This window comes from Mobula hypostoma, chromosome 23 (assembly GCF_963921235.1).
Source record: "Mobula hypostoma chromosome 23, sMobHyp1.1, whole genome shotgun sequence".
NCBI lineage: Eukaryota > Metazoa > Chordata > Chondrichthyes > Myliobatiformes > Myliobatidae > Mobula > Mobula hypostoma.
The window spans coordinates 44,904,132-44,931,847 of NC_086119.1; the positions used below are offsets into that span (position 1 = coordinate 44,904,132).

General features: G+C 39.3%; 1 protein-coding gene across 12 annotated transcripts in view; it reads left to right on the forward strand.

Annotated features, from left to right (window-relative positions):
* LOC134336825 (general transcription factor II-I-like) overlaps positions 1 to 27,716 on the forward strand; it is a 145,797-nt gene that overhangs the window by 10,279 nt on the left and 107,802 nt on the right. For 7 of the 12 annotated variants that reach the window (XM_063031361.1, XM_063031363.1, XM_063031364.1 and 4 more), the window contains 3 exons: positions 17,544 to 17,647; positions 20,351 to 20,489; positions 24,219 to 24,356. In XM_063031361.1, the coding sequence (XP_062887431.1) occupies positions 17,544 to 17,647; positions 20,351 to 20,489; positions 24,219 to 24,356 (381 nt within the window). Of the gene's footprint in view, positions 1 to 14,601; positions 16,691 to 17,543; positions 17,648 to 20,350; positions 20,490 to 24,218; positions 24,357 to 27,716 lie in introns of all 12 variants that reach the window. The other 5 variants (XM_063031357.1, XM_063031356.1, XM_063031359.1 and 2 more) reach the window with 1 other exon arrangement.

Genomic DNA, 27,716 nt, shown 5'->3' on the forward strand with positions numbered 1-27,716 from the left:
CATAAAATAAGTGTATCTCTGTAAGGAGGAATGGATCAACCAAAGATGTTGAAGATGAAAAGGGGTAGGTAGGCTGGTGGTTGGTATTGTGCTGAAAGAAATATTTTCAAGGCAGCAGAAGTTAGTCGTATATATCAAGATAGGTAAATTCAGAATTCAGAGCAGAAGAAATTAATAAAGGAAAGCAAATAAAATGTGGGCAAACTAGTAAATGATATAAAAACAGACATAAGAGTTTCTCTTAAGTATATGAAAGGAAACTACCATGCATGTGAGAATTGCACTATAGAATGGGGAAGAATAATGGGGAAAAGGAAATGGCTGAAAAATTGAACAGAATTTACAGCTGAGTGTAAAGTTGAATATTCTGCAAACTTCTTATTACAAATGAATGATGCCTGGATGGTACTAAATTATACATTTCATATTGGACAAACTAGTTGGGCTAAAGCCTGATGGTTCAGATCTCTTGCATCCTATCATCTTAATAAAAAGTGGCAACATTAGTTTTATCCTCTAAAAGCCCTCACTTTAGTGATGTGCTGGAGAAATATTTAGCATTGCGATACCCTTTTCAAAAAGGAAGGGAGGTAAAATGTTTATATAAGCGAATTAGCACTTTCACTGTGGCTTCCAGAAAGTGAACTTGCGCTTCAGTTTTGGAGTTTTTGAGGAAGTCTGGAATGGATAGAGGAAACAAATTGTGTTTGAACTTCCAGAGGATATTTGATAAGGTAAAATACTGGCATGGATTGACAGTTGGTGGGAAGCAGTGAACAGAGGTAAATAGGTTATTTTCAGATTGGCATCCTGTGAATAGTTGGGCCCCAGAAAGTATCGAAAGGTTGAAACTCCCTAAGCTGGCACCTGACTTCTGGTAAACCACAGAAAATTCAAGTTGCAAAGTATAGTATTAGAGTGTTCTTTTTAAGTATAAATGCTCCTGGTCCTGGAAGGGTTCTGAGGGCTATTTGTAAATGAAAATTTCTGTTAAGTTGGAATCACTCCTGGCTGAAATCACAGCTACAGAATACTGCAGATGTTAGTTAATTTTAGATTCTAGTTAGGTCTGTACTACAGATTTAAAACATGATCTATCACAAAATGCTGGCTCGAGGGTTTCAACTTGGGTTAATTTAGAGGATGGAAAAAGATACATGGCAGCCAGTTTGCAAATGATTAAAAAAAAGATTGGAAGGTGTAAAGAGATTTACGTAGAGGCATTGATTGGTTGGGCAAGTATGGTTTTAAAAAAAGTTGGTAAGTGGATTATAATAGTTTTTCTTTTAGAAAGAAGAAACAACGGAACGTTGAGTAGAGAAAACATGCAGAGAGGGGTTTGAGGGTATTTGTGTATGAATATGATTTAGCCTGCTAATGCAGCAAGTACTCAAGGCTAAAAGAATATTTGATCAAAACTTTGATCAAAGGCATATTGGGGCAGGGAAGTCTTGCATTAATTGTTGAAGGGGCCAGTGAGAGCACATCCCGAGTGCTGTGAACAATTTAGGTTTCTCTATTTAAGGAGAATAAGAATAAAGTTTAATTAATATCACCAGCATATGTTAAATTTGTTAATTTAGTGGTGGCAGTACAATGTAATACATGACAATATAGGAAAAAATGAGTAAATCAATTACAGTATGTATGTGTATACTGTGTATTTATAAGTGTATATGCATGTTAAATAAAAAATAGTGCAAAAACTTTTCATTTACAGTGACCCTAAGGATAAAGAGGTGTTGCATGATGAAGGCTTAAATGGATTCATTCTCATTTTGAAGACTGAGAGAAGGTCTAATGAAACACGATTTTTAAAGGCTGAACTGGGTCAATACCGAGAGGATGTTTGAGTCCAGAACCAGAGGGCATCATCTTAGAATAAGGGGATCTCCATTTTAAGTGGAGTTGCTTTTAAGGGATGAACCTTTGAACATGTAGAGGCAAAGTGCTTGAGTATATTTAAGGTTAAGATTTCTAATCAGCAAGGGAGAAATATTTATGGGGAAAAGGGATAAAAAATGTCCTATCAGGTATAATCCTATTGCGTGAAGGAGCTGCCTTGAAGGGATGTTGAAACTACTGTTAATTTTCTTGTGGAAAAATGAATGCATAAACTAAATCAGTAGTCACTAAGGCTCTTACCTGAATGAAGTTAATCAGGATGTGAACTTGTCAGTCTGCAGCTTTAACTATTTGCTGAGTATTAATTCCCTGGTGATAGGTAATCTTCCTAAGTTTCTAACACTGTCGGCTGCAGACTCATGATCATTTCCAGAATGTTACTTGTGTAATTTATAGTGAAGACTGATGGAAGACATCTGCTTAATTTACCTGTCGTTACCTTGTTTTCCATTATTAATTTTCCAGTCTTGCTATCTATGGGATCAATCCTTATTTTGTTAGCTTTTGATTCTTTTAAAATATTTAACTTTTTAAAAAAAACTTTATCTCGCTTTATCCAGTATTTCTCATTTTCTTTTAATCTATTGGGCATTTTTTGCACTTTCTCCAGTGCTCTGACTCTGCTTCATGCAGTTAAGTATTTTCTTTAAAGTTAGATAATCAAAACCAGGTTTTTCACCTGCGTGTTGTGAAGTTTGTTCTTTGTCGGCAACAATACAGTGCAAAGCAAAATTCCACTATATAATCTATAGTAGTTTAGAAGAATAATCAGGTAATGTTCATGGGGTCATGGGCCCTTCTATAAATTTTAATAACAGATGGGAAGAAGCTGTTCGTAAAATGATGAGTGTGGGTCTTCAAGTTCCTGTGCCTCTTCAATGGTAGTAATGATAAGAGGGCATGTCCTGGATGGTGAGGATCCTTAATGGTAATGCTTCCTTCTTCGAGCACCACCTCTTGAAGATGTCCTCGGTGGTGAAGAGGGTTGTTCAAATTAACATTGTTTGTTTTTTAAAATAATATTAACAGATATTGTCAGTGAGACAACAATTCCTTTCCAAACTTTAACTTTGGACAGGATTACTTGTTACTACATCAGGATCATAGGTTAGATACTCTGAGATGTAGATTTTGAGTTTGGATTTCTTCTCAACTTCAATGGTGGAGGGCATTTGCTCTTGCTGATCAACTTCCTCTTAATATTTCAATGTGAGAATATGTTAATTCCTAGGACATGTGTCAAGAGCCTCGGATTTTGCCAATATAAAGAATTTTCAAGCATTGATAAGTTGCTGTTGATAATTGATACTTAGCACAAAGGAGGTTGGAGTTGCTGAGAAGGTATCTGTAGAACATTGTCACAGCAAAATGTGAGAAAAGTCAATTTGGGGGAAATGAGTGATGAACAGTAGTGGGTGGGGTGGAATGTGGCTTGAGTTTGGTAAAACATCCTATTGTACGGGTTATATATTGGTAATCTTCACCTGGTCCTGAATTGTTTATTCTGTTGTTTTGTGGATGGGCTGTTAAGGTGGCAGTTGGCCAGGCTGAATTTTTCTCTATATGGCACACAAATGTTCTACTTGCTTGGTAGGTGGCTGTACTGACCACTTCTGCTGAAGATGAGGCAAGTTTTCGAGTACAGGTCTTGGCACTGCAGCCAGGATTTTCTTGACTGTTGCTTTTGATCTTTTTTTGCTCTTTTGGTTGGCTGTTGCTGTATTTTGCTGCCTTTGGTGCTGAGACATGAGCCTGTTACTTTTATCAATCATTTTTAATTCAAGTATTTGCTGTAGTTGCCTAGCTTTTTATAGTCCTATTTGTGAATACAAACAAAATGTACTGGAGATACTTTTGGGTCAATAAGGGGTCATCAACTTGAAATATTAACCCTGCTTTTGGCAGAAGATTCCTGACCTCAGTATTTCCAGCATTTCGTGATTTAAAGAAAATAGATTCTGTGCATTTTTAGTATTTTAGTTAGCCATAAACCTTTTCTCAATGTATATGCCTGCTCTCCAAAGTGAAGTTCACCAAAAAGTATGAGATATTTGGGTGCTAATCCTGATCCATCATGAATCATCTCCGAAGCATAGAGGGTGGACCTTGCCACAGCATCTACAAAGCAAAGGTCGTCTACCAACTTAGTGTTTATCATCTCCTCTCCCCCTCCTCCCCCCCCCCAAATCCCCAGATACTGCTAACAGCTTCACACTAAAATGTGATCTTGAAACCAAGGCCCACTCTACAGTTACTAAATGGATAAACGCTAATGAACCAGGTTGAGTAGCTGAATAATACTAAATGCTAATTCTTAGAATTTGCTTTTTTCAGATACATAGAATGAAAATTATATTTTTCTCTCCAGTGAGAGTGGGAATAAACAAATTTAAACAAATATTTAACTTCTATAATTAGTGAATAACTGCTTAGTTGAGATGAGAAAAATTAATATTATCAGGCAGCATCTATGGAGTTAATAGAGCAGGTTGAGAACCTGATGAAAATTCTCATCAAATATCTTCAAGGTAATATTTCAGAGTTTCAGACTGCAAGCTGTTTTGAATTTTTTTTGCTTTTGTTTGGCAAATTGAATTTTTCACATATCTAAGTAGTATTATTTTAAATAGGTTTTCAGTTGTACTAAGATTAACTAGAATAATGAACTTTGCACTGTGTCATTGGAAATTTGCAGAAAACTGTCCAAGTTAGTGTTCACATTGAGTTAGCACATTCTAGAATGGCAGAATTAGTACCTTGTAGAAGGAGGCCACTCAGTCCATTGATTATGTATCCATTGTGTGGAAGATCAATTCTGTTTAATCCCACTCTAGTCTTTCCCTAAAATCCTAACAGCTTTCCTGGTCTCTATTAAACACAGTCATCAAATTCATTTCATTTCAATCTTAACCACTTGCAATAAAATAAAACTGCATATTGCCTATCAGCTACCTGTAATGCTATTACGGATCAAGTATTCCGGAGTTCAGTTCCAGCACTATTCTGTTAGGAGTTCTCCCTGTGAATGCGTGGGTGTTTTCTGGGTGCTCTAGTTTCGTCCCATAGTCTGACAGAGTACCGTTTGGTTGGTTAATTGGTCATTGTAAGTTGTCCTGTGATTAGGCTGGTGTTAAACAGGTGGCTTGCTGGGTGGTGTGGCCAGAAGGGCCTGTTCCACGCTGTACAAACTCACTGCCTGTTATGCTGCTGGTATTTCGGGCAGCAATGAAGATCCTCCATCTCTCCCTCTCCCCCTTTGGCCATCTTTTCTATTGTGCACCCAGTATGGTTCAGGGTCCTCATTTCTGCCTTGTTGGTACAGTGCCACGTTGTCTTTGGTCTCCTGCGTTTACTCCGCCCTTCAGGGCTCCAGTGAAGTGCTGTCTTAATGAAGGAGTTGGCCTCTCTTCTCATTGTGTGCCCAATCCATCTCCAACGTTTCCTCATGATGATTGTGACCATGTCCTCTTGATGACACTGAAGGAGTAGGGCATGGTTGGAAATTATGGTGGATCTTCCAGAGGCTCATAGTGTGGAATGATAACTTGGCAAGGTCACTCTCAGCCATGCGCCAGCTTTCTGACCTATACAAGAGTGTGGACAGAACACAGCTCTGGTACAGCTTCATCTTGGTGTTGATGCTGTACTTGGTTGATCCTTGTGTTGCTCATGTGTTTGAAGAGGTTTCTAGCTTTGCTGAGTCTGCATTGGATGTTGTCTTTGGTTCCACCATCTTTTGGAATAATGCTGACTAGGTATGTGAATCTGCTGGTGCCTTGACAGGAGGAGGAGACTACGTTGAGGATCATGGTCTTAGTCTTTGGCTGACTCTTAGTCCAGGCTGTTCCACACTGTATGCATCTCTGAATAAATATATTTTGTTTCCAGGTTCTTGATAACTGTCTTGTATATTTAAAATCAAAGCTCTGAAAATGTTGGAAATCTGAAATAAAATCAAAAAACACTGGAAATGCTCAGCATATCAAGCAACATCTATGGAATGAAAAATAGTCAATATCTTTAGTCTGAGAAGGAAAGAAAACATTGTGCAGAGGTGGTTATTTTAGTTGTGGGTGGAATAAAGGGATATCTAATAGATGAGATGCTACCTGATATGTTGACTATTGACAGTATTTTGTGCTATTTCCCATTTGAATGTTTGGGTGTATACTGCTCAGATGGTTGTGGAACTGTTGAAGTAACTGAAGTCCATGAAGCCACTCTATGAAGGTATTCATCGACATATCTGAAGAAGCATTCAGGGCATAAGTGCAATGATCTCCAAGCCCTCTCCTCAAAGTACCCCAGGTAGAAATTAGCAGTAGTCGGTGACAAGGGCGATCCCACGGTCACTCCATTTGTTTGTTCATAGTAGTTTCCCTTATAGAGGAAGTACGTTGATGAAAGGGTATGTTTAAAAAGGTCATTAGTACCATGACCAGTTGAACAATATAGATCCAAACATACAATTTATGTTGGTGATGGAGAAGAATGGTTGCCTCTCGTTCCTGGACATTCTAATATGATGGAAACCAGATGGTAGCCTCAGACACGGTGTTTATTGGAAACCCACTCACATGGACTTATTATACCTCAATGATAGCAGCCATCATCATGCCTCCCAGAGTAGAACAATTCTTTCTACTTTGATTAACCACACAAAAACTATTTTGGACCCGGTGAGTCTCCTCGAGGAAATATGGGTACGCGTGACTTTCCTAAAGAATGCCTACAAGGTGAAGGAAATCAATTGGGCCCTTAAAAGGGCTGATGGAAAAACCAGGAAACCTAACAACGAGGAGGAACTTATCACTGCCAATTGTCTTAGCTACATAAAGCAAATGAAGATGTCGATCGTGTATTGAAAGAATGCATGGATTTGTCACCGTTGGAGTGAACATATGCTGCTCAACGGTATGCTGAACATGACACTGGTAAAAGTTTATTGGGGCAAACTGAAAGTTGAAGGTAATTGAATATTCAGCAAGCTGGTTGCGGAAATTTAATAAAAGTCACGGCATTAAACTTTTAAAGATTTGTGATGATAAAGTGCTTGCTGATCATGAAGCAGCAGAGAAGTTCATTGAGTTTGCTGAGATTGGCCCTGATGGAAAATCTTTTAACACGCTGAAGAGCTTCATCAATGCATATGTGTGACAAACAAGTGTAAGAGAAAGACTGTTTACCATTTGCGCATAAATTCAAAGTCGGAAAGCATGGCGGTCCTAAGGTAGCTCATTATATAGTACAAAAACGGAATCACTTCTGGCTCCAAGCATTTTGGGTAAAGGGTACTCAACCTGTACAAAGAAAGTAACAGTTATATAGTGCAATCCAATACCTATTGATCACAAATTTTGTGCCAGAGTTGAGGTTGTCATCTTAAAATATGCTTTTCCACAATTGGCTAAATATTGTACTAGTACATTAAAAGTATGGTTTTATTATTGATGTGACTTCTGGGATGTAGGGAGTGGTCCATGGTCTTGCTGTGAACTTTTATTATTGGAGTGTTTGCTGTAGAGGCTGGTTGGTAGAGGAGCATTTGTTCAGCAGATGTTGAGTGCGATATGTATGCTTCAGTGCATTTTTTTTTTGGTTGAATGCCAGGAGGATGATTGTCTATGAAAACAGCATTCTACTGAACTTTGGCTAACTTAGGTTCTGAAAAGTTGATGGAAATAATGGAGCAATTCATTTCAGTAGTCATTACTTGTCATGGCACAGGTGTTGCAGACAGTTTAGTGGTCTCAGTCGTCCAATGATACAAACAAATGGATGCCAGGGTTTGGACTAATATTGTTGACATGGAATCTTATGCTTATCCCTCTGGCAAAACATTTGCTATGACAAGACCACTTCATCAATTTTGTAAGAAGGATCCTGAATGGGTATGCTCAGACGTAAATGGGCACAGGCATAGGTGCAATCTAGCGACTTGTACCCTGCATGCATGGTGTGAAGACATCCTGGTTGTATTCTGTTCATAAACTCTTATGCACAAATATCCTTTGCTGGCTAATTCAAGTTTTAAAGGATCACAAAGTCAGTAGATTTAATGTTGATAAAAGTAGTAAAAGTTCTTAAGGGTTCCTATGCATTACTAAATATCAACATAGGGAGAACATGGAATACATTAGCAAGAGATACTTAGAGCAGTTAAATGTCAATTAAATGTGATCACCGTAGAGACTATGGGAAAAATTATAATGGTTGGGGGGGGGGGTTGGTTGTGGAGGGAGAAGGCCAGGTCATTTTTATCACTGTAATGTAACTGCTGCCACACTATTTCAGCATCCTGTATGAGGAGCCTATGTATGTCCTCCCTGTGGAATGTGTGGGTTTCCCCTTGGTGCTTCAGTTTGCTCCCACAGTCCAGAGATGTATTGGGTATGTTAATTGGTTATTGTAAATTGTTCCATGATTAGGTTGGCGTTAAATTGGGGTTGTCACTGGTTTTGGCAACGCAGCTCAACGGGCCTGTTCCTCGTTGTATTAATAAATAATAAATATTTTCTTTGCAGAATATCCAAATGTGATGGATATGGAGGCAAACTGAGGAGTTAGTGACAGATTAACTCAGTAATTAACGTTCCAGAGAAACTAAAATATCCTCTTGGCTCAATTACTGCCATTTCTGAAGCAAGGATTGTAGGCTGTAATAGTAAAAATCTAAATTCTATCAAATCTGAAGCAGTTGCATAGGATTTAAAAAGTAGAAAATGTAACACCTCTTAAGAGGGGAAATTGGGGATTGCATTGGTGGTGGCAGGAGTAGAGAATGTAGATCAATTGGTCTAATACCTTGATAGCAAAATGCTGAATTCAGCATTGAGTTATATCAGGGCTCTTAATGTGACCTAAAATTGGCTTTTAAGAGGGAAATCATATTTGACAAACTTTTACGTTCTTGGTGCAATTTGGAGGATGGATAATGGGAAACCAAAAATGGAATGTAACCTGATTTTTGCAAAGACATTTTATTAGTGCTATGCAAAACTTGTTACATAAATTAAAGATTCATGATGGAATATTATGTTAACGTGGAGAAGATTGTTTATAGGATAGAATAGAAATGAATGTGTAATTTTTCAGGTAGGCAGACTTTTAATCGGGTAATAAAGTGGAAAGTACTAAACTCATTTATATTATAACTTTGATATAGTATATTCTGCCTTTTCATCCATGTTTGCCTTCATGTAAACTCACACAGAAAGGGCAAAGATGGGATGAAAACACATTTAAGCAATTGTAAAGGTGAAATAGGGTAGTGAAGTAAACATACAGTGCCTATAAAAAGTATTCACCACCCCTCCCCCCGGAAGTTTTCATGTTTTACTGTTTTACAACATTGAATTACAATGGATTTAATCTGGCTTTTTTGACATTGATCAAAAGACTTTCATTTCAAAGTGAAAACAAATTGGTCTAAATTTGTTACAATTATTGAACACAAAATAATTGTTTGCATAATTACTCAACCTCTTCAGGTCTGTATTTAGTAGATGCACCTTTAGCAGCGATTACAGCCTCGAGCTTGTGTGGCTAGGTCTCTATCAGCATTGTACATCTGGACACTGCAGTTTTTTCCCATTCTTCTTTACAAAACTGCTCAAGCTCTGTCAGATTGCATAGGGATTGTGAGTGAACAGACCTTTCAAGTCCAGCCACAAATTCTCAATTGGATTGATGTCTGGCTCTGATTTGGCCACTCCAGGATATTAACTATGTTATTTTTTTAAGCCATTCCTATGTAGCTTTGGATTTAAGCTTTAGGGGTCATAAGACCATGAGACTAAGGAGCAGAAGTCGGCCATTCGGCCCATCGAATCTGCTCCGCCGTCTACCATGAGCTGATCTAATCTCCCATTTAGTCCCAGTCCCCCACCTTCTCACCATAACCTTTGATGCCCTGGCTACTTGGATACCTATCAATCTCTGCCTTAAATACACCAAATGACTTGACCTCCACTGCCGTCCGTGGCAACAGATTCCACAGATTCACCACCGTCTGGCTGAAAAAATTTCTTCGCATCTCTGTTCTGAATGGGCGCCCTTCAATCCTTAAGTCATGCTCTCTCGTTCAAGACTCCCCCCCCCCCCACCCCCCCAACCAACCATAGGAAACAACTTTGCCATATCCACAACGTCCATGCCTTTCAACATTCGAAATGTTTCTGAGGTCCCCCCTCATTCTTCTAAACGCCAAGGTGTACAGTCCAAGAGCGGTCAAACGTTCCTCATATGTTAACCCTCTCAATCACTGAATCATTCTAGTGAATCTTCTCTGAACCCTCTCCAACGTCAGCACATCCTTTCTTAAATAAGGAGACCAAAACTGCACACAGTACTCCAAGTGAGGTCTTACCAGTGCCTTATAGAGCCTCAACATCACATCCCTGCTCCTATACTCTATTCCTCTAGAAATAAATGCCAACAGTGCTTTCGCCACCTTCACCACCGACTCAACCTGGAGGTTAACCTTAAGGGTATCCTGCATGAGGACTCCCAAGTCCCGTTGCATCTCAGAACTTTGAATTCTCTCCCCATTTAAATAATAGTCTGCCTGTTTATTTCTTCTACCAAAATGCATAACCATACACTTTCCAACATTGTGTTTCATTTGCCACTTCTTTGCCCATTTTCCCAATCTATCCAAGTCTCTCTGCAGACTCTGTTTCCTCTGCACTACCAGTCCCTCCACCTATAGGGAGGGAGGAGAAGATGGCAGCGCGATGCAGCGCGTGCGGCCGTTCCGAATGATATCGATATGTTTAACTAGGGATGCCGTGCACAATCCGGATTTGATGCGGAGATCCAGGAGAGGCACAGAGGAACATCTGGAGTAACTTCTGAAGTGCTTGCTTTGCTGCCGCTGCTACTGTGCGATTGAGAATCTCTGGAGACGAAAGCCCCAAATCCTCGGCTTTGCATATCACCTTGTTGCCGGGGCCGGGGTCGAAACGCTCGGCAGAGATGGTGCTTGGTGTCGAATAGGTGGTCGGAGCCTCGGAGTTTTCGGACGGACTCGGAGTTGGACTGTGGTCGGATGCTTCCGGGATGCTGCATCGGCAAGTTGGCGGTGCTGGAGGTTTACCGTCTGCGTGAGGTGATGGGACTTTCGAGAGACTTTGAGATTTTTACTGTGCCATGGTCTGTTCTTATCGAATTACGGTATTGCTTTGCACTGTTGTAACTATATGTTATAATTATGTGGTTTTTGTTAGTTTTTAAGTCGGTTTGTCATGTGTTTTTGTGATATCATTCTGGAAAAAACATTTTTATCATTTCTTAATGCATGCATTACTAAATGACAATAAAAGGGGACTGCGTGTCCTCATAATCATATCATATATCTTTGTATCATCAGCAAACTTAGCCACAAAGCCTTCTATTCCATAATCCAAATCGTTGATGTACAAGGTAAAAAGAAGCGGCCCCAACACGGACCCCTGTGGAACACCACTGGTAACCGGCAGCCAACCAGAATGGGATCCCTTTATTCCCACTCTCTGTTTCCTGCCAATCAGCCAACGCTCTATCCACGTATGTAACTTTCCCGAAATTCCATGGGCTCTTATCTTGTTTAGCAGCCTCGTGCGGCACCTTGTGAAAGACCTTCTGAAAATCCAAATATACAACATCCATTGCATCTCCCTTGTCTAGCCTACTTGTAATTTCCTCAAAATATAGCAACAGGTTTGTCAGGTAGGATTTTCCTTTAAGGAAACCATGCTGAGTTCTGCCTATCTTGTCATATGCCTCCAGGTACTCTGTAATCTCATCCTTGACAATAGATTCCAACAACTTCCCAACCACCGATGTCAAGCTAACAGGTCTATAATTTCCTTTTTGTTTCCTTGCCCCCGTGGGTCATTGTCCAGAGTCGCATTTCTCTTGTAGAATGCATCAGGTTCTCCTCCAGGATTTCCCTTTATTTTGCTGCATTTTACTGTCAAATTTCACAAGCCTTCCAGGGCCTGCTACAGTGAAGCATTCCCACAACATGATGCAGCCACCACCATGTTTCATGGTAGGGATAGTGTGTTTTTGCTCAATTTTGGTTTCATCAGACCATAGAACCTTCCAGCTTGCTTCAGAGTCTCCCACATGCCTTCTGTCAAACTCTAGCTGAGATTTCATGTGAGTTTTTCTCAGCAGTGGCTTTCTCTTTGCCACTTTCCCATAAAGCTTCGACTGGTGAAGCACCTAGGCAACAGTTGTATGCGCAGTCTCTCATATCTCAGCCACTGAAGCTTGTAGTTCCTCCAGTGATATCATAGATCTCTTGTTGGTTTCCCTTACTAGTCCTGTTCTTGCGCAGTCACTCAAGTTTTGAGGACAGTCTGCTCTAAGTAGATTTACACCTGTGCCATATTCTTTCCATTTCTTTTTTTTAATATAATTTTTATTGAATTTTCAAAATGAATACATGAAAAGATAGTGTCTACCCTCCCCCCTCCCCTTAACCCTCCCCCCCTCCATATATAGTTCTACCTAAAAAAGAAGAAGAAAAGAAAAAGAAGAACCGCCTGGGTGTTGGAAGGTTTCCACATGCTCCATGGAGTTTAAAATAAATTTGGTATACTTATTCGTTTCTTTCCCCAAGGGACCAAGATCTTTATCGGAGCACTTAAGTATGCCATCCTATCTTTTGTAAATAAGGGCGCCAAATATTCAGAAATGTTACATATTTATCTCTAAAATTATAAGTAATTTTTTCGAGTGGAACAGAACTAGCTATTTCATTATTCCAACGATTCATACTTAAACACGATTCATACTTTCCATTTCTTGATGGTTAACGTAACTGTAATCCAAGGGACATTCAGTGACTTGTACATTTTCTTGTATCCATCTCCTGACTTGTGCTTTACAATGACCTTTTCACAGAGTTGCTTGGAGTATTCTTTTGTCTTCATGGTGTAGTTGTTGCCAGGATACTGACTCACCATCAGTTGCACTTTCCAGATACAGGTGTATTTGAACGACAATGAATTGAAACACCTGGACTGCACACAGGTATCCAAAAACAGATCTCCATTTAACTAATTAAGTGACTTTTAAAACTAATTGGTTGCACTAGTGATGATTTGATGTATCATATTAAAGGGGTGAATACTTGTGCTATCAATTAGTTTGTTTTGTATTTGTAATTAATTTAGATCACTTTGTAGAGGTTTACTTTCACTGACATGAAAGAGTCTTTCTCTGATGATCAGTGTCAAAAATGTGAAATTAAATACATTGTGATTCAATGTTGTAAAACAATAAAACATGAAAATATCTGGGGGGGTATGCGGGTGAATACTTATAGGTACTGTAACTTGGGAATTGTGGAGTAAGGAAATTTGGTAGGAAAGATGGTTTAAAAAAAATCTTTAAATCATGAGAAACTACTAAATGTTAGTGTTTGGAGGAATCTTGGCGTTGGTGAAGGGAAGGTAAACATTGAAGGTAGTAGAAGAAATTAATGTAAATTTGACCCTTATTGCAAAGGGTTTAACTTCAGAGTATCAAAGGTAACACCAGTGAAACTGCTTGGTGTACTTGAATAAAAAAAAGTTTGATTGACACCTTGGAAGAAGGTGTGTCCTTTGAGTGGAAAGTTGAGTAAGATTAGCTTACACTTGGTGCAGCTTGGATAAATAGGAGTGAATTAAGATGTACGAGGCTGAACTGTTAAATCTAGGGCTGGGGAGTTAGTTTAGGACTTGGTTATGTAGGATTGAGAGTAGAAAGTACCTTATGCAGAGATCTGTAAATCTTCAGAACTCTAGTACAAGGACTTTGGGTATTCGCTAGTTGGGTATGTTCAAAGCTGAGGTGGAATACTCAAGGTCAAATACATCAGAAAGTGCAAGGACTGGGTAGAAAGCTGAACTTCAAGCACAGGTTCAGACTTCATATGAAATGATGGAGTGAGGTCAGGAAGCATTGGATTGTTAGTCATGTTCTTCTGTGGACCCATTCTCATTGTATAATTTTGATGTTAGAACTGCAATGTCCTGACTGTTATGTATCCTTGATGTAGTGACTATTTTAATCAATGCATCTATACTATAATTTTCTTTTATTGTGGTCACAGTTCCAAAGCTTTTTATTAATTGCAGACTAGACACGATTGTGCTGTTAGGATTGACTGTCTGGAGTATAATTCAATTTTCAATATTCCTAATCAGGGTTTCTATTGTCCAGGCAGAAAAAAATTAAGAGTTCATCAAAAATCAATTGTTTGATATTTTCTCCTAGCAGCAGTTTATGTTAAAGGTTCCTCACTAAAGTGCTTTTCATTGGAATTGCTAGGGATCTGGTTGACTGGGAAGGAAGAACCATGTTGATCTTTCAATCTTGTGCTTCTGCTTAATGTGAGGCTTCTCTCTGTAGAACACAGTTCCTACTAGCTTCCCCTTGCTGTAGCTGCAGACTCTGTGCAGTCTAATGGGGCAGGTTTCACAGGCCTTAGACAAAGAAATTTACCAGCTGAATCTGTGCCAAGTATAAGTGGGCATATATACAGGAATCCCATGTAATTTGATGGAGCTGGGAGAAAGCAAAACTTTTAGACTTGTAAATTGAGCTTTATGTTTTGATTTTATTTTCATTAAAATATTTAGTTACCTTTGTGTATTTAACTTTTGGATATCTTAATTATTTTTCAATGACTCTTGGGTACTTTTGAATATTTGTGTACAGGTATCCCCTGCTTTTCGAAAGTTCGCTTTACGCCACTTCGCTTTTACGAAAGACCTACATTAGTACCTGTTTTCGCTAACCGAAAGAAATCCGAAGAGGATTTTCGCTAACCGAAAGAAATCCGAAGAGGATTTTCGCTTTTACGAAAAAAGGCGAAAAGTGAAAATAGCGTTCAGCGTTTGCTTTGCAGTGAGCTGTTATAGAGGCAGCGTGCACCCCGAGTGGTGAGAGTGGCACCACCAAGCTCCTTCCCCAGGAACTACACTCAGCATCTCAGCATCAAGCCGCCATAGCTTTGAACTGTGTCTGTGAGCATCTGTGCTTTATCTCGATTTATTTTGTGCATCCATTAGCAAGATGAATCCTAAGATATCAGAAAAGCCTAAGAGAGCTCGTAAGGGTGTTACGCTTAGTGTAAAACTGGACGTAATTAAGCGTTTCGATCGTGGTGAACGAAATAAAGACATTGTGCGTGCGTTGAACTTGCCTGCGTCCACCATTCGTACTATTTACACGCAGAGAGAAAGAATCTTGAAAGCTGCCGATGTTACTATTGGTTCTGCTAGTAGCAAAGTGGTCTCTTTTAGTCGGCATCCAGTAATGGAGAAAATGGAAAGTTTATTGCTCGAGTGGATTGATGGGTGTACAAAGCGTGGTGCTCCGTTAAGTTATCTTATACTTAAGGAGAAATCAGTCAGTCTTTTTAATAAACTGAAACAGAAAGCACTGGACGATGGTGATGAAAGTGTTGCGAAAGTGGAATTTAAAGGTAGTCATGGGTGGTTTGATCGGTTTTTGAGGCGAGGGCAGCTTCATAGCTTGAAGGTTACTGGAGAGAGTGCTTCAGCTGATACCGAAGCTGCCGAAAAGTTCCCAGAAGAACTGAAGGAAATAATTACAGAAGGTGGTTATTCGTATAAGCAAGTGTTTACCTGTGACGAAACTGCAATTTGTTGGAAAAAATTGCCAAGCAAGACATTTATTTCAATAGAAGAAAAGCAGGCTAAGGGACACAGGGCATCGAAGGACAGGTTTACCCTAATGCCTATTATTAATGCCACTGGTGATGCTGTCCTTAGGCCTCTACTAGTGTACCATTCAGAAAATCCGAGGGCACTTAAAGGCGTTGATAAAAATATACTTCCTGTTGTGTTTCGTTCACATCCAAGCGGTCGAAATACCCAAGTGATTTTTTCTGAGTACATGAGTGGATACGTTAGTCCTTTTGTTGAAAAATACTGTAGAGAAAATAACCTCGATAATAGGTGTCTTGTGATTGTCGATAATTGTGTTGCTCATCCGCCTGGCATTACCGAGTATGGCGGTAACGTTCGTGTTGTGTTCTTACCGCCGAATACGACATCGTTGCTGCAACCGTGTGACCAAGGCCTAATAGCCACAATTAAGGCTTACTACTTGCAAAATGTGATGCATTTTATTGTAAGTACCATTGACAGAAAGGGCAACTCTGAAGCATCTTTGCGGGAGATCTGGAAAGACTACAATATAAAATTGGCAATTGCCAACCTTGGAGATGCTCTCGATAGGCTAACAGTCTCGATGAGAAATAGCGTTTGGAGGAAACTGTGTCCTGAAGCAGTGAACGATTTTAAAGGCTTCGAACCAGTAACAATAAATACGGCAATAGTGACTTTGGCTAAGGAGGCTGGGTTTGTGGAAGTTGACGAAGATGATGTTGAAGAGGTTTTAGCATCCTATGACCAAGAACTGACAGATGAAGAGCTGATGCAATTGCAAGAGGAAAGGATACGAATCGAAACCAAACGTAATAGCGAACGACCCAAAAGTGAAGTCATCCAGGAACTGAACGTGAAGCGCTTGCATGAGATTTTCGCTACGATTGACAGTGCTGCAATGATTGCAGAAAAGTATGACTTTAATTTTGAAAGGACACGTAGATTTAGGGCAGGTTTGCAGGATGTTTTGAGTGCTTACAAAGAATTGTATGATAAAAAAATGCATAAGGCTAAGCAGTCAAGCGTACTGTCGTATTTCAAGCCTTCCACATCAGCCACAGCAGACAACGAACCTCGACCTTCGACATCAAGGCGGGCAGACATAGAAGAAGGTATGATTTGGTAGGTTATTTTTTGGGTCTGGGAATGCTCAAAAGTTTTCCCCATATAAATTAATGGTAATTGCTTCTTCGCTTTATGCCATTTCAGCTTACGAGAGGTTTCATAGGAACGGTCTTCTTTCGGATAGTGGGGGAAACCTGTATAGGATAAATGAGCATTGAGTTTCATTAACAGATTTCTTGGAGCAGTAGTTCACTTTCCTTTAAAAGCTATTGAATGTAGTCAAGTTACTAGAGATCCTACATTTGTGTACTGGGAGCTTGCCTCCTACTGGTGGTTGCATACAGAACTATGCTGCAATAAATTGTGGTTTGGTGATTTCTGAGTAGTGGAAGATCTCAGATTATTAATTCCCATTTATAAGTAAAGCTGGTCTACCTCATTACCCCCTTTTACAGTAAAGGCTCCATGGAATTTGCAAAGATGCATTTTAAGGGCAACATTGAAGAAATCATTTTGCTTTTGCAAAAATGCAGAGTACATAATTGATTGTGCTAGAGGTCCCAGCACAAATGTGATTAACATTGAAAATAACCCACTTCTTTTTTTCTGCATAAATTTGCCACAAGCAAAATTCAAAATTAAAATATACTTTTTCTCTCTATGGATGCTATTTGACCTGAGCATTTTCAATGTTCATTTTTAATTCTATGTGGAAGTCAATATAATATTGACATTAAAAAATAATTAATAGAATTAATTGGTTAGGAACAGATTTTGAAAATTAGTAAAGAAAGCAGCCGAAGAAAGTTGACTAATTTTATAATTGAATAATTTAATTTACTTTGGATTTTTGTTTGACATTTGAATTTGATCTAAAACTTTCTCCAATCTTCCCTTCAGGAAACATGGCACAAGTTGGAACCGTACCAGTTATACATGAAGAACCTTCTAGTGCCGAAAATCTTCTGGCAGTAAAATTCCTTATGTCAGCACTGGAATCGATGGTAAATTGTTAATTTACTAAATTACCATTTGAACTACTTGATAATGTAATGAGGAATTTTATGTATGGAAGTTGGTGGCTCCATGGAGTTGGAGTCTTGAGGATAGGATTTTCATTGCTGTTGCTTTTTTAAACATGGGTGTATTTGGATGCTCGGCAAAATAGAGGTTCCTCCAACTTCTGGAATGCTGGAGATAACATTCCGGTAAGTGCTGCCGCTCATGCAGTCGTGGAAGTTTATTAGATTGTGCAGTCGTCGGAGCTGAAGTTGAGAGAATAGAAGTGTCTAACTGAATGCTTTGCTTTATATTTGAAGCGCCTTGCTAATAGAAGATAGCTGATAAATTAAGCATCACATTTTGACTCGTTTAAAGCGAAGATTACAATTGGAATACTGAGTGGAGTTTTGGGTTTCAAAACTGGAGGATTATGGAGGGATAGATCTTTTTGGATGACCATTTATTAACCTTTGTTTCAAAGCATTTTTGTTGAACTTGCAGTAAACTAGTAATAGAAGTTACTAACGAGGAAAATCTGCAGATGCTGGAAATCCAAGCAACAGACTCATTACTAATTGGGCATCTATAGAAATGAATTAAAATCTGCATATTTTCAGTTAGATTAGTGTGCTTTGAGATGCTTGAAATTATGAAAGTTGAACAGATGACAACAGTCTACCAGCTGAAAGTTCTAGCATGAAAGTGAAAGAATAGGAAGGTTGAAGACCTGCGTAAAATAGACATCTAGTTTAAATTTTGTGCTTGCACATCACGTTTGGAACACCTTAACACTCCTGAGGTAAAGCCAATTTCAAGAAAGAAAAAAAATTTAATAGTTATTTTTACATTGCTGTTTGTATGTGCAAGAAATGTTGCAGAAACGCTTATGCAGTGCTCTCATGTGCTGAGTGTTTGAGATTGAGTTCTAACAGTGAGCTGGATGTTGAACCTTGTATTTAGGAGTGGAGTGATGCTAAGCTCACTGCTGGAATTTGTTTACTAAATTGTGACCTAAAAAATGCTAACCTTATAGATCACGTAATGTTATCTTTGAATGTTACTCTTTCTCTAGAAGCTATTTTCAATTACATTACGATTCAGTTTTGTTTGTTCGTTAGTAGAATGACTAATGCGTTGTCTGTGGATGCTTTGATCTAGATTTTCCTGTCAAAGGAAATCGCTTCTCAGTGTTTCCTTAATAAATTTCAAAATTGTTCAGTAAATTAATTTATTCTGATGGATTTACCAGGACTTGCCTTAAGTTATCTATACTCTCTTTCAAGACCTGTATATCTTGTGTTTTGCCCAGATCTAAACATTGCTTCTATTTTGTTCTGATCGAAGTTTTGAGCTTCTCAAGCTTTTGTATTCCAGACACTTTGGAAAAACCTGTGAAACTAAATACTATCTCTGTACCTGTTTTATGGATGATGTTTCGGCCCGAGACCTTTCGTCATGAAGGGTCTCGGCCCGAAACGTCGACTGTAAGTCCTAACGAAGGGTCTCGGCTGGAAATGTCGACTGTACGTCTTCCTGTAGATGCTGCCTGGCCTGCTGCGTTCCACCAGCAATTTGTGTGTGTTGCTTGAATTTCCAGCATCTGCAGATTTTCTCGTGTCTGTACCTGTTTTTTTTGTTGTAATCTGTACATATCCAAATCAACTTCCCCATACCGCCTATTTTCTTATCTTTTATTTAACGTGGACGATGAGTTTTCCCCAATTGTCAAGAATTGTAGGTATACTTGCACTGCACAAATCTGTAGTGGCTTGTTTTTTACTAATGAAAATGGTAATCGCAAATCATGCTGTATTAGGAAAAGTGGAAAAAAATATTAGATTGAAATTAAAACCAGAAAATGCTGGGTAACACATCTGGAGAAATACTGTATTTGTATGTTTGTTAGAACTGGAAAGGAACATGTACAGGCTTTCCTCAGACTTCCACAAGTTGAAAATGCACAAGAAGATCACACTTTATGGTAACCATACCTTCGCAGTATAATGAATGACATCAAAAGTAGATGAGACTGATAGGAAGAACAATGACAGAGAGAAAGAAAGGAAACTAGTGCTGCCATTTGTAGGGACATGTATGTACATATATCAGACTGCGGAATTTGATAGTATTATGGAAGCTCAGTTGTATGTACGGTAGATATTCTTAACTTGGGGATACCCTGTGACGTGGTTTAAGTAATAGATCTGGCAAAGCAACAGGAGTAGAAGGAACAGAGGGGAAGATTTGTAAGAGAATATAAGACAGGAGTAATTAAATGATAAATAGGATGAGGCTTAAGACAACAGGGAATAGTGATGTGGTAAAGGGAGAAACAACATGGCATTAGCAACTGAAACATCCCTGAGAACTTAACATTGAGTTTATTGCAGCTCCTGGTATAAAAGTTTATACATAATGAGAGGTTATTTAGGAACCTAACTTAATTAACTAGGGGATAGCTGTACATTTTTTTCAGCCCTTAGGTTTGTTTGATGTTTTGGGCATATCACTTTAATGCTGTCCTACCTATGGCCTCCTCTTAAATTGTTTCAGTGATACTAGGTTAATTTTTTCAGCAGTATCATAGATATGCAATTGTTTTCCAGTGTGATATCTGAGCAGCAAATGTATGTTTAATGATTTTCTTTAGTGTTTATTTTTGTATATTTTCTGTTTAAAGTTGGTTTAACTTGTTTCCTCTTCAGTGCCAGGAAATTGCAAAGTCAAAAGCTGAAGTGGCATGTATTGCTGTATATGAGAAAGATATATTTGTGGTGGGAACGGAACGAGGAAGATCTTTCATTGGAAACCGAAAGGATTTTCAAACTGACTTTGTGAAATACTGTAAGTTGAATTGACTAAATCAAGGCATGATATTAAGTTGCAGAAAAACCTTTGACTTTATAGATTATTTAGTAGCAATGTTAGGGGCCTCAGTTACTCTAGCAATGTCTTGTATTTGACCTTTCCTAAGATCTCAAGAGTTCTGGGATATTGATAATCTTCTGGAATGTTTACGTGTTTCGTGATGTAAAATGCTCATCACACTCTGATATGACCTCAGTACTTTGTGCATTTCCCAGCTTTAACTCTTACTTCTAATCTGAGGTATGAATTCACTTGCATCTTCCTGACTCTGCAAAAGATCAATTCTTGTTTGTAGTTCCCCATAAGCTATTTTAAATATCACCCGTGCTTTAATTCTGTACAGGTTATCAAGTCTACAAAGCTGGCTTGCAAGTTGCTGATGTTTGTCCTGTTCCTTTCATTCTTTTTTTTAATCCAAAGTGGTCAATGCAACCTTCCCTTTTAATTCAACTAGGTTCATACTATTTGCCTGCTTCGTGACTTTGCAAGATTCATGCATATAGAATGTTGTTGTGCAACATTTACATAACAAAGGATGCCATGTGGAAGAAAGCTTAAGCTTATCTATGTTCTAAAATGTTCTAAACATTTGTCCTTTTTTTTTGTACAAAATTATGAAAGAATATTCCAGTGTTTGTGACATAAAATTGTTATCCTTGTGACTTTCCTTTTTTTGTTTTTAATAGTGAAGCTTGTGGAGATTAAAGAATTGTTTTAGAAAGTTTGAAAAGTTTACTAAATATATCTTGGAACTCCAGTGTATTTTATCATCGTAGGCAGAACAGATCTCAATTAGTTGTCGTGTGATGTTGAACTTTGGTTAATAGATTCATCCATTTTTGACTGGATTGTTGGCTTGGATATTATTGGAGGGAGTGGTTGAAGTCAGAATTTGAGGATCTGCTCTGGCATTCCATCTGTTGTTATGGTTAATATGTTGAGAATTGTACAGTATTGAAATGGCCTTTTAGCTCACAACGTCCTCGCTAATCATCAAGTACCTCAGAATCAGAATTGGGTTTATTATCACCGGCATGTGTTAACTTAGCAGCAGCAGTTTAGTGCAATACATGATACAGAAGAACAGTCCAATCTTGGCTTTGAAAGTTCTTCCTCATTCAGGACAGGTAGTTCTAGATGTCAGATTGGGCTTTGGTTGTTGCTGCCTCTCTTTCCATTTTCTTTTCTTCTAATTCTGCACATCTGTTGGCTTTGAAAATTGCTGTTCCTTCTTGGATGATGGCTTGCCAGAGTTTCCTGTCCTTGGCCTTGATTTCCCAATTGTTGATGTCGATGTTACATTTCTTCATTTGAGAGCCCATAAGTAGATCAACAGAACGAAGACCATCATCCTCGACCTTGAGGGATAGCCACGACGATGATAGAAGAAGAAAAAATAATAAGCAAATCAATTACAGTATACATATATTGAATAGATTAAAAATCATGCCAAAAACAAATAATATATATTAAAAAAGTGAGGTAGTGTTCAAGGGTTCAATGTCCATTTAGGAATCAGATGGCAGAGAGGAAGAAGGTGTTCCTGAATCGCTGAGTGTGTGCCTTCAGGCTTCCATACCTCCTACCTGATGGTTAAACACTGAGAAAGGGCATGCCCTGGGTGCTGGAGGTCCTTAATAACTGACACTGCCTTTCTGAGACACCGTTCCTCGAAGATGCCTACAAAGTACCCAGGGCTAAGACCCAAGATGGAACCGACTGAATTTACAACCCTCTGCAGCTTTCGGTCCTGTGCAGTAACACCGCCCCCCCTAACAGCCTGTCAGAATGCTCTCCATGGTACATCAGGAGAAGTTTTTGAGTGTATTTGCTGACATACCAAATCGTTTCAAACTCCTAATGAAGTATAGTTGCTGCCTTGCCTTCTTTATAATCTTTATAACTGCATCGATATGTTGGGACCAGGTTAGATCTTCAGAGATCTTGACACCCAGGAACTTGAAACTGCTCACTTCTGATCTTCTGAGGATTGGTATGTGTTCCTTCGTCTTACCCTTCCGGAGATCAACAATCAGCTCTTTTCATCTTACTGACGTTGAGTGCTAGGTTGTTGCTGTGACACTACTCCACTAGTTGGCATATCTTGCTCCTGTATGCCCTCTCATCTCCATCTGAGATTCTACCAATGGTTGTATCGTCAGCAGATTTATAGATGGTATTTGAGCTATGCCTAGCCACACAGTCATGTGTACATAGAGAGTAGAGCAGTGGGCTAAGCACACACCTCTGAGATGCACTAGTGTTGATCGTCAGCGAGGAGGAGATGTTATTACCAATCCGCACAGATTGTGGTCTTCCGGTTAGCAAGTTGAGAATCCACTTGCAGAGAGAGGTACAGAGGCCTGGGTTCCATAACTTCTCAATCAGGATTGTGGGAATGATGGTATTAAATGCTGAGCTATAGTCGATGAATAGCATCCTGGCATAGGTGTTTGTGTGGTCTAAAGCTGCGTGAAGAGCCATTGAGATTGCATCTGCCATTGACCTATTGTGGCAATAGGTAAATAGCAATGGATCCAGGTCTCTGCCGAGGCAGAAGATCAGTCTAGTCATGACTGACCTCTCAAAGCATTTCATCGCTGTAGATGTGAGTGCGACCGGGTGATAGTCATTAAGGCAGCTCACATTATTCTTCTTAGGCACTGGTATAATTGTTGCCTTTTTGAAGTAAGTGGGAACTTCCGCCCGTAGCAGTGAGAGGTTGAAAATGTCCTCAAATACTCCCGTCAGTTGGTTGGCACAGGTTTTCAGAGCCTTACTAGATACTCCATCGGGACCTTCTGCCTCGCGAGGGTTCACTCTCGTTAAAGACAGCCTAACATCGGCCTCTGAGATAGAGATCACAGGGTCAACAGGTGCAGCAGGTTCTTCACAGCTGTAGTTATAAAACCTTTCAAAGTGGGCATAGAATGTGTTGAGTTCACCTGGTAGTGAAGCATCGATGCTATTCACACTTTTGGGTTTCACTTTGTAGGAAGCAATGTCTTGCAAGCCCCGCCAGAGTTGATGTGCATCCAGTGTTGCCTCCAACATTGTTCAAAATTTGTGGGCAGAACTGAAAAAGTGTGTGTGAGCAAGGAGGCCTACAAACCTGACTCAGTTACACCAGTTCTGTCTGGAGGAGTGGAACAAAATTCCAGCAACTTACTGTGAGAAGCTTGTGGAAGGCTACCCAAAACGTTTGACCCAAGTTAGACAATTTAAAGGCAATGCTACCAAATACTAACAAAATGTATGTAAGCTTCTGACCCACTGGGAAAGTGATGAAAGAAATAAAAGCTGAAATAAGTCAATCTCTCTACTATTATTCTGACATTTCACATTCTTAAAATAAAGTAGTGATCCTAACTGACCCAAGACAGGGAATGTTTTCTAGGATTAAATGTCAGGAATTGTGAAAAACTGAGTTTAAGTGTATTTGGCTAAGGTGTATGTGAACTTCTGACTTCAACTGTACATGTGCAAATGTCTTCAGTGTTTTCCTGGAGTGAGTAATTTTTGGTAAGACACAAAACTTGAGATTGTTTATATTATATTACCAACATGTATGCTATAAGCTTTTTTGTTCCAGATATGTAATTGGAATAATTGTTTAATGTAAAAAATTTATATTATTCAGTACATATATCATCAGTTTGCTTTGTGAATTTGCATTATCTTATCAATCTCTTGGTTTGGTTTTAGGTGTGGCTGAAGAGCAAAAGGTATCTCAAAGGCTAGGAGGTAAAACTGTACGTTGTGTGACTCCAGCTGCTATGGATAACCAAGCTGACATTGAAAAATTCAGAAAATCAGTTGAAGATTTGTTCTGCTTACTTTATGGTACTTTTCTATTTTAATTTTTCTTGTGCAAACAAAAGTCAGTGCTGTGCTGTGATTATTTGCAGTTGGATTAAGTCACTAGGCAATTTATGAAAGCATCCCAGTAGATTTGTAATTTAATTAAAAGAGTCTGGTTAGTAGGAAAAAAGGATGTACTATTAGTCAAAATGTAATGTTTCAAAGAATCATAACCCCATGTCCTAAACTGCTTCATAGTCCATAGGAGTTAGGAACAGGATGTTACAGATCTGAACAGTGCAATTGAAGATTGAAAATACTGCAGCAAGTCAGTAAGCCTCCTGAAAGCTTTGAGCTCACAAGCTAAACTCATGGCCTTTTGGAGCTCCTAGTTAGTTCAAAATTGTGCGTCTGATCCATAAAAGTTAATTTAGATTGATCGGCAGCTTTATGTTAGTTCTTGGATTTGCAAATATTTCAGCTGTCCAGTTAAGAAAGATCTCTAATATAACAAGCCTTTACCTCTGTGCAAACATAAAATGAATGTACTTGTGCTTTTCCAAACTTGCCTTTGAAGACATTCATGCTAGGAAGTTAGCCTTGTTTCTGTTGAGACATTTTTAATCTGATACTGGTACTCTTAGAAACCATGGATTTCTGTCTTTGACAGATGAGAAAATCAAAGTTTTCCTTAAATAGATTGCCTGTTTAACTAGTATTAGGTGGTAAACGAGAATCAGTACACGGTTCTCTCCGGGCATTCTGTTCTTGCCTGCTACTTTATTTCATTTCCAGTTTGACTTTTATATTCTGTGGCTTCCTGCACTGTAATAGTACGATCCATTGCAAACATGAGAGTTGGCCAGAATTGATTGGAAAAGAACACTGGCAGGGGTGATGGCAGAGCAGCAATGGCTGGAATTTCTAGAAGCAGTTCGAAAGGCACAGGATATATGCATCCCAAAGAGGAAGACACAACTATGGCTAGCAAGAGAACTCAAAACTGACATAAAAGCCAAAGAGATGGCATATAATAGAGCAAAAATTAATGGGAAGTTAGAGGATTGGGAAGCTTTTAAAAACCAACAGAAGGCAACTAAAAAAAGTGATTAAGAAGGTAAATATGGAATACGAAAGTAAGCTGGCCAATAATATTAAAGATAGAAAACCAGAAGTTTCTTCGGATACCTAAAGTGTAAAAGAGGCAAGAATGGATATTGGACTGCTGGAAAATGCTGCTGGAGAGGTAGTAATGGGGGACAATGAAATAACGTAAGAACTGAATAAGTATTTTGCATCAGTCTTTTCTGTGGGAGACACTAGCAGTATGGGGAAGTCCCAGGTGTCAGGGAGCATGTGAAGTTACTATTACTAGGGAGAAGGTTCTTGGGGTAAGTGAAAGGTCTGAAGGTAGATATGTCACCTGGACCAGATGGTCTACCTGTAGTGTCCTGAAAGAGGTGGCTAAAGAGACTGTGGAGATATTATTAATGATTTTTAAAGAATCAGTAGGTTCTGGAATGGTTCTGGAAGATAGGATAATTGCAAATGTCACTCCACTCCTCAAGAAGGGAGAGTGAGACAGAAGAAAGGAAACTATAGGCTGGTTAGTCTGACCTTAGTGGTTGGGAAGATGCTGGAGTCGATAATTAAGGATGAGGAGGAATTTCTTTAGCTAGAGAGTGGTAAATCTGTGGGATTCTTGGCCTCTACAGCTGCCTGTGGAAAAGTCTTTTATGTATATTTCAGGCAGAGGTTGATAAATTCTTGATTGGTTAGAACATGAAGGGATATGGGAAGAGGGCAGGAGATTGGGGCTGAGAAGAATATTGGATCAACCATGATGAAATGGCGGAGCAGACGTGATGGGCCCAATGGTCTAATTCTGGTTCTGTAACTTAGAGTATTATGGAGAAAGGGGATAGAGAGGTGTCAGAAATGGACCATGTAAATTAGTTAATGAAATTGATGAGCTCAGCATGGGTGCAGGAAGCAGCACCAATGTGGTTGTCAGTATAGTGTAGGAAGAGTTGGGGAGCAATGTTGATAAGGGCTTGGAATATGGACAAAGGAGAGATTGTTGAGGGTGAGGACCAGTTCCGCCAGATCGAGGAGAGAACTCAAGAGACAGTGGAAAGTGCGGTTGGCTCACAAATAGAGAAGCTTGTGGGCAGTGTGAGAGGAAGGATAGGCAGGTGATAAGAGAAGGGATGCGCTCAGACTGATGGTTTGGGATGTGTCTATTTTAACGCAAGGAGTATTATGAACAAAGCAGATGAGCTTAGAGCGTGGATCAGTACTTGAAGCTATGATGTTGTGGCCATTACAGATACTTGAATTGCTCAGGGGCAGAAATGGCTACTTAGAGTGGCAGGCTTTGGATCTTTCTGAAAGGACAGGGAGGGGAGCAAAAGAGGAGGGGGCTTGGCACTGCTGATCAGAGGTAGTGTCACGGCTGCAGAAAAGGAGGAAGTCATGGAGGGGTTGTCTACGGAGTCTCTGTGGGTGGAAATTACAAACCCCATTTCCAGAAAAGTTGGGATATTTTCCAAAATGCAATAAAAACAAAAATCTGTGATATGTTAATTCATGTGAACCTTTATTTAACTGACAAAAGTGCAAAGAAAAGATTTTCAATAGTTTTACTGACCAACTTAATTGTATTTTGTAAATATACACAAATTTAGAATTTGATGGCTGCAACACACTCAAAAGTTGGCACAGAGTTAAAGTAAGATTGAAAAGTGCACAGAATATTCAAATAACACCGGTTTGGAAGACTTCACATTAAGCAGGCTAATTGGTAGCAGGTGAGGTATCATGACTGGGTATAAAAGTAGCGTCCATCAAAGGCTCAGTCTTTGCAAGCAAGGATGGGTCGTGGCTCACCCCCTTGTGCTAAAATTTGTGAGAGAATTGTTAGTTCAAAAGGAACATCTCTCAACGCAAGATCGGAGTACTTCGGAAAGTCATTGTCACACAACACAGTCCGTTGCTGCATCCAGAAATGCAACTTGAAACTGTATTACGCAAGGAGGAAGCCATACATCAACTCTATGCAGAAACGCCGGCGAGTTCTTTGGGCCCGATCTCATCTCAGATGGACCGAAAGACTGGAACCGTGTGCTGTGGTCAGATGAGTCCACATTTCAGCTAGTTTTCGGAAAAAACGGGCGTGGAGTTCTCCGTGCCAAAGATAAAAACGACCATCCAGATTGTTATCAGCGAAAAGGTGTAAAAGCCAGCATCTGTGATGGTATGGGGGTGCATCAGTGCCCACAGCATGGGTGAGTTGCATGTATGTGAAGGTACCATTGACTCTGAGGCGTATGTTAGGATTTTAGAGAGACATATGTTGCCATCAAGGCGACGTCTCTTACCGGGACGTCCATGCTTATTTCG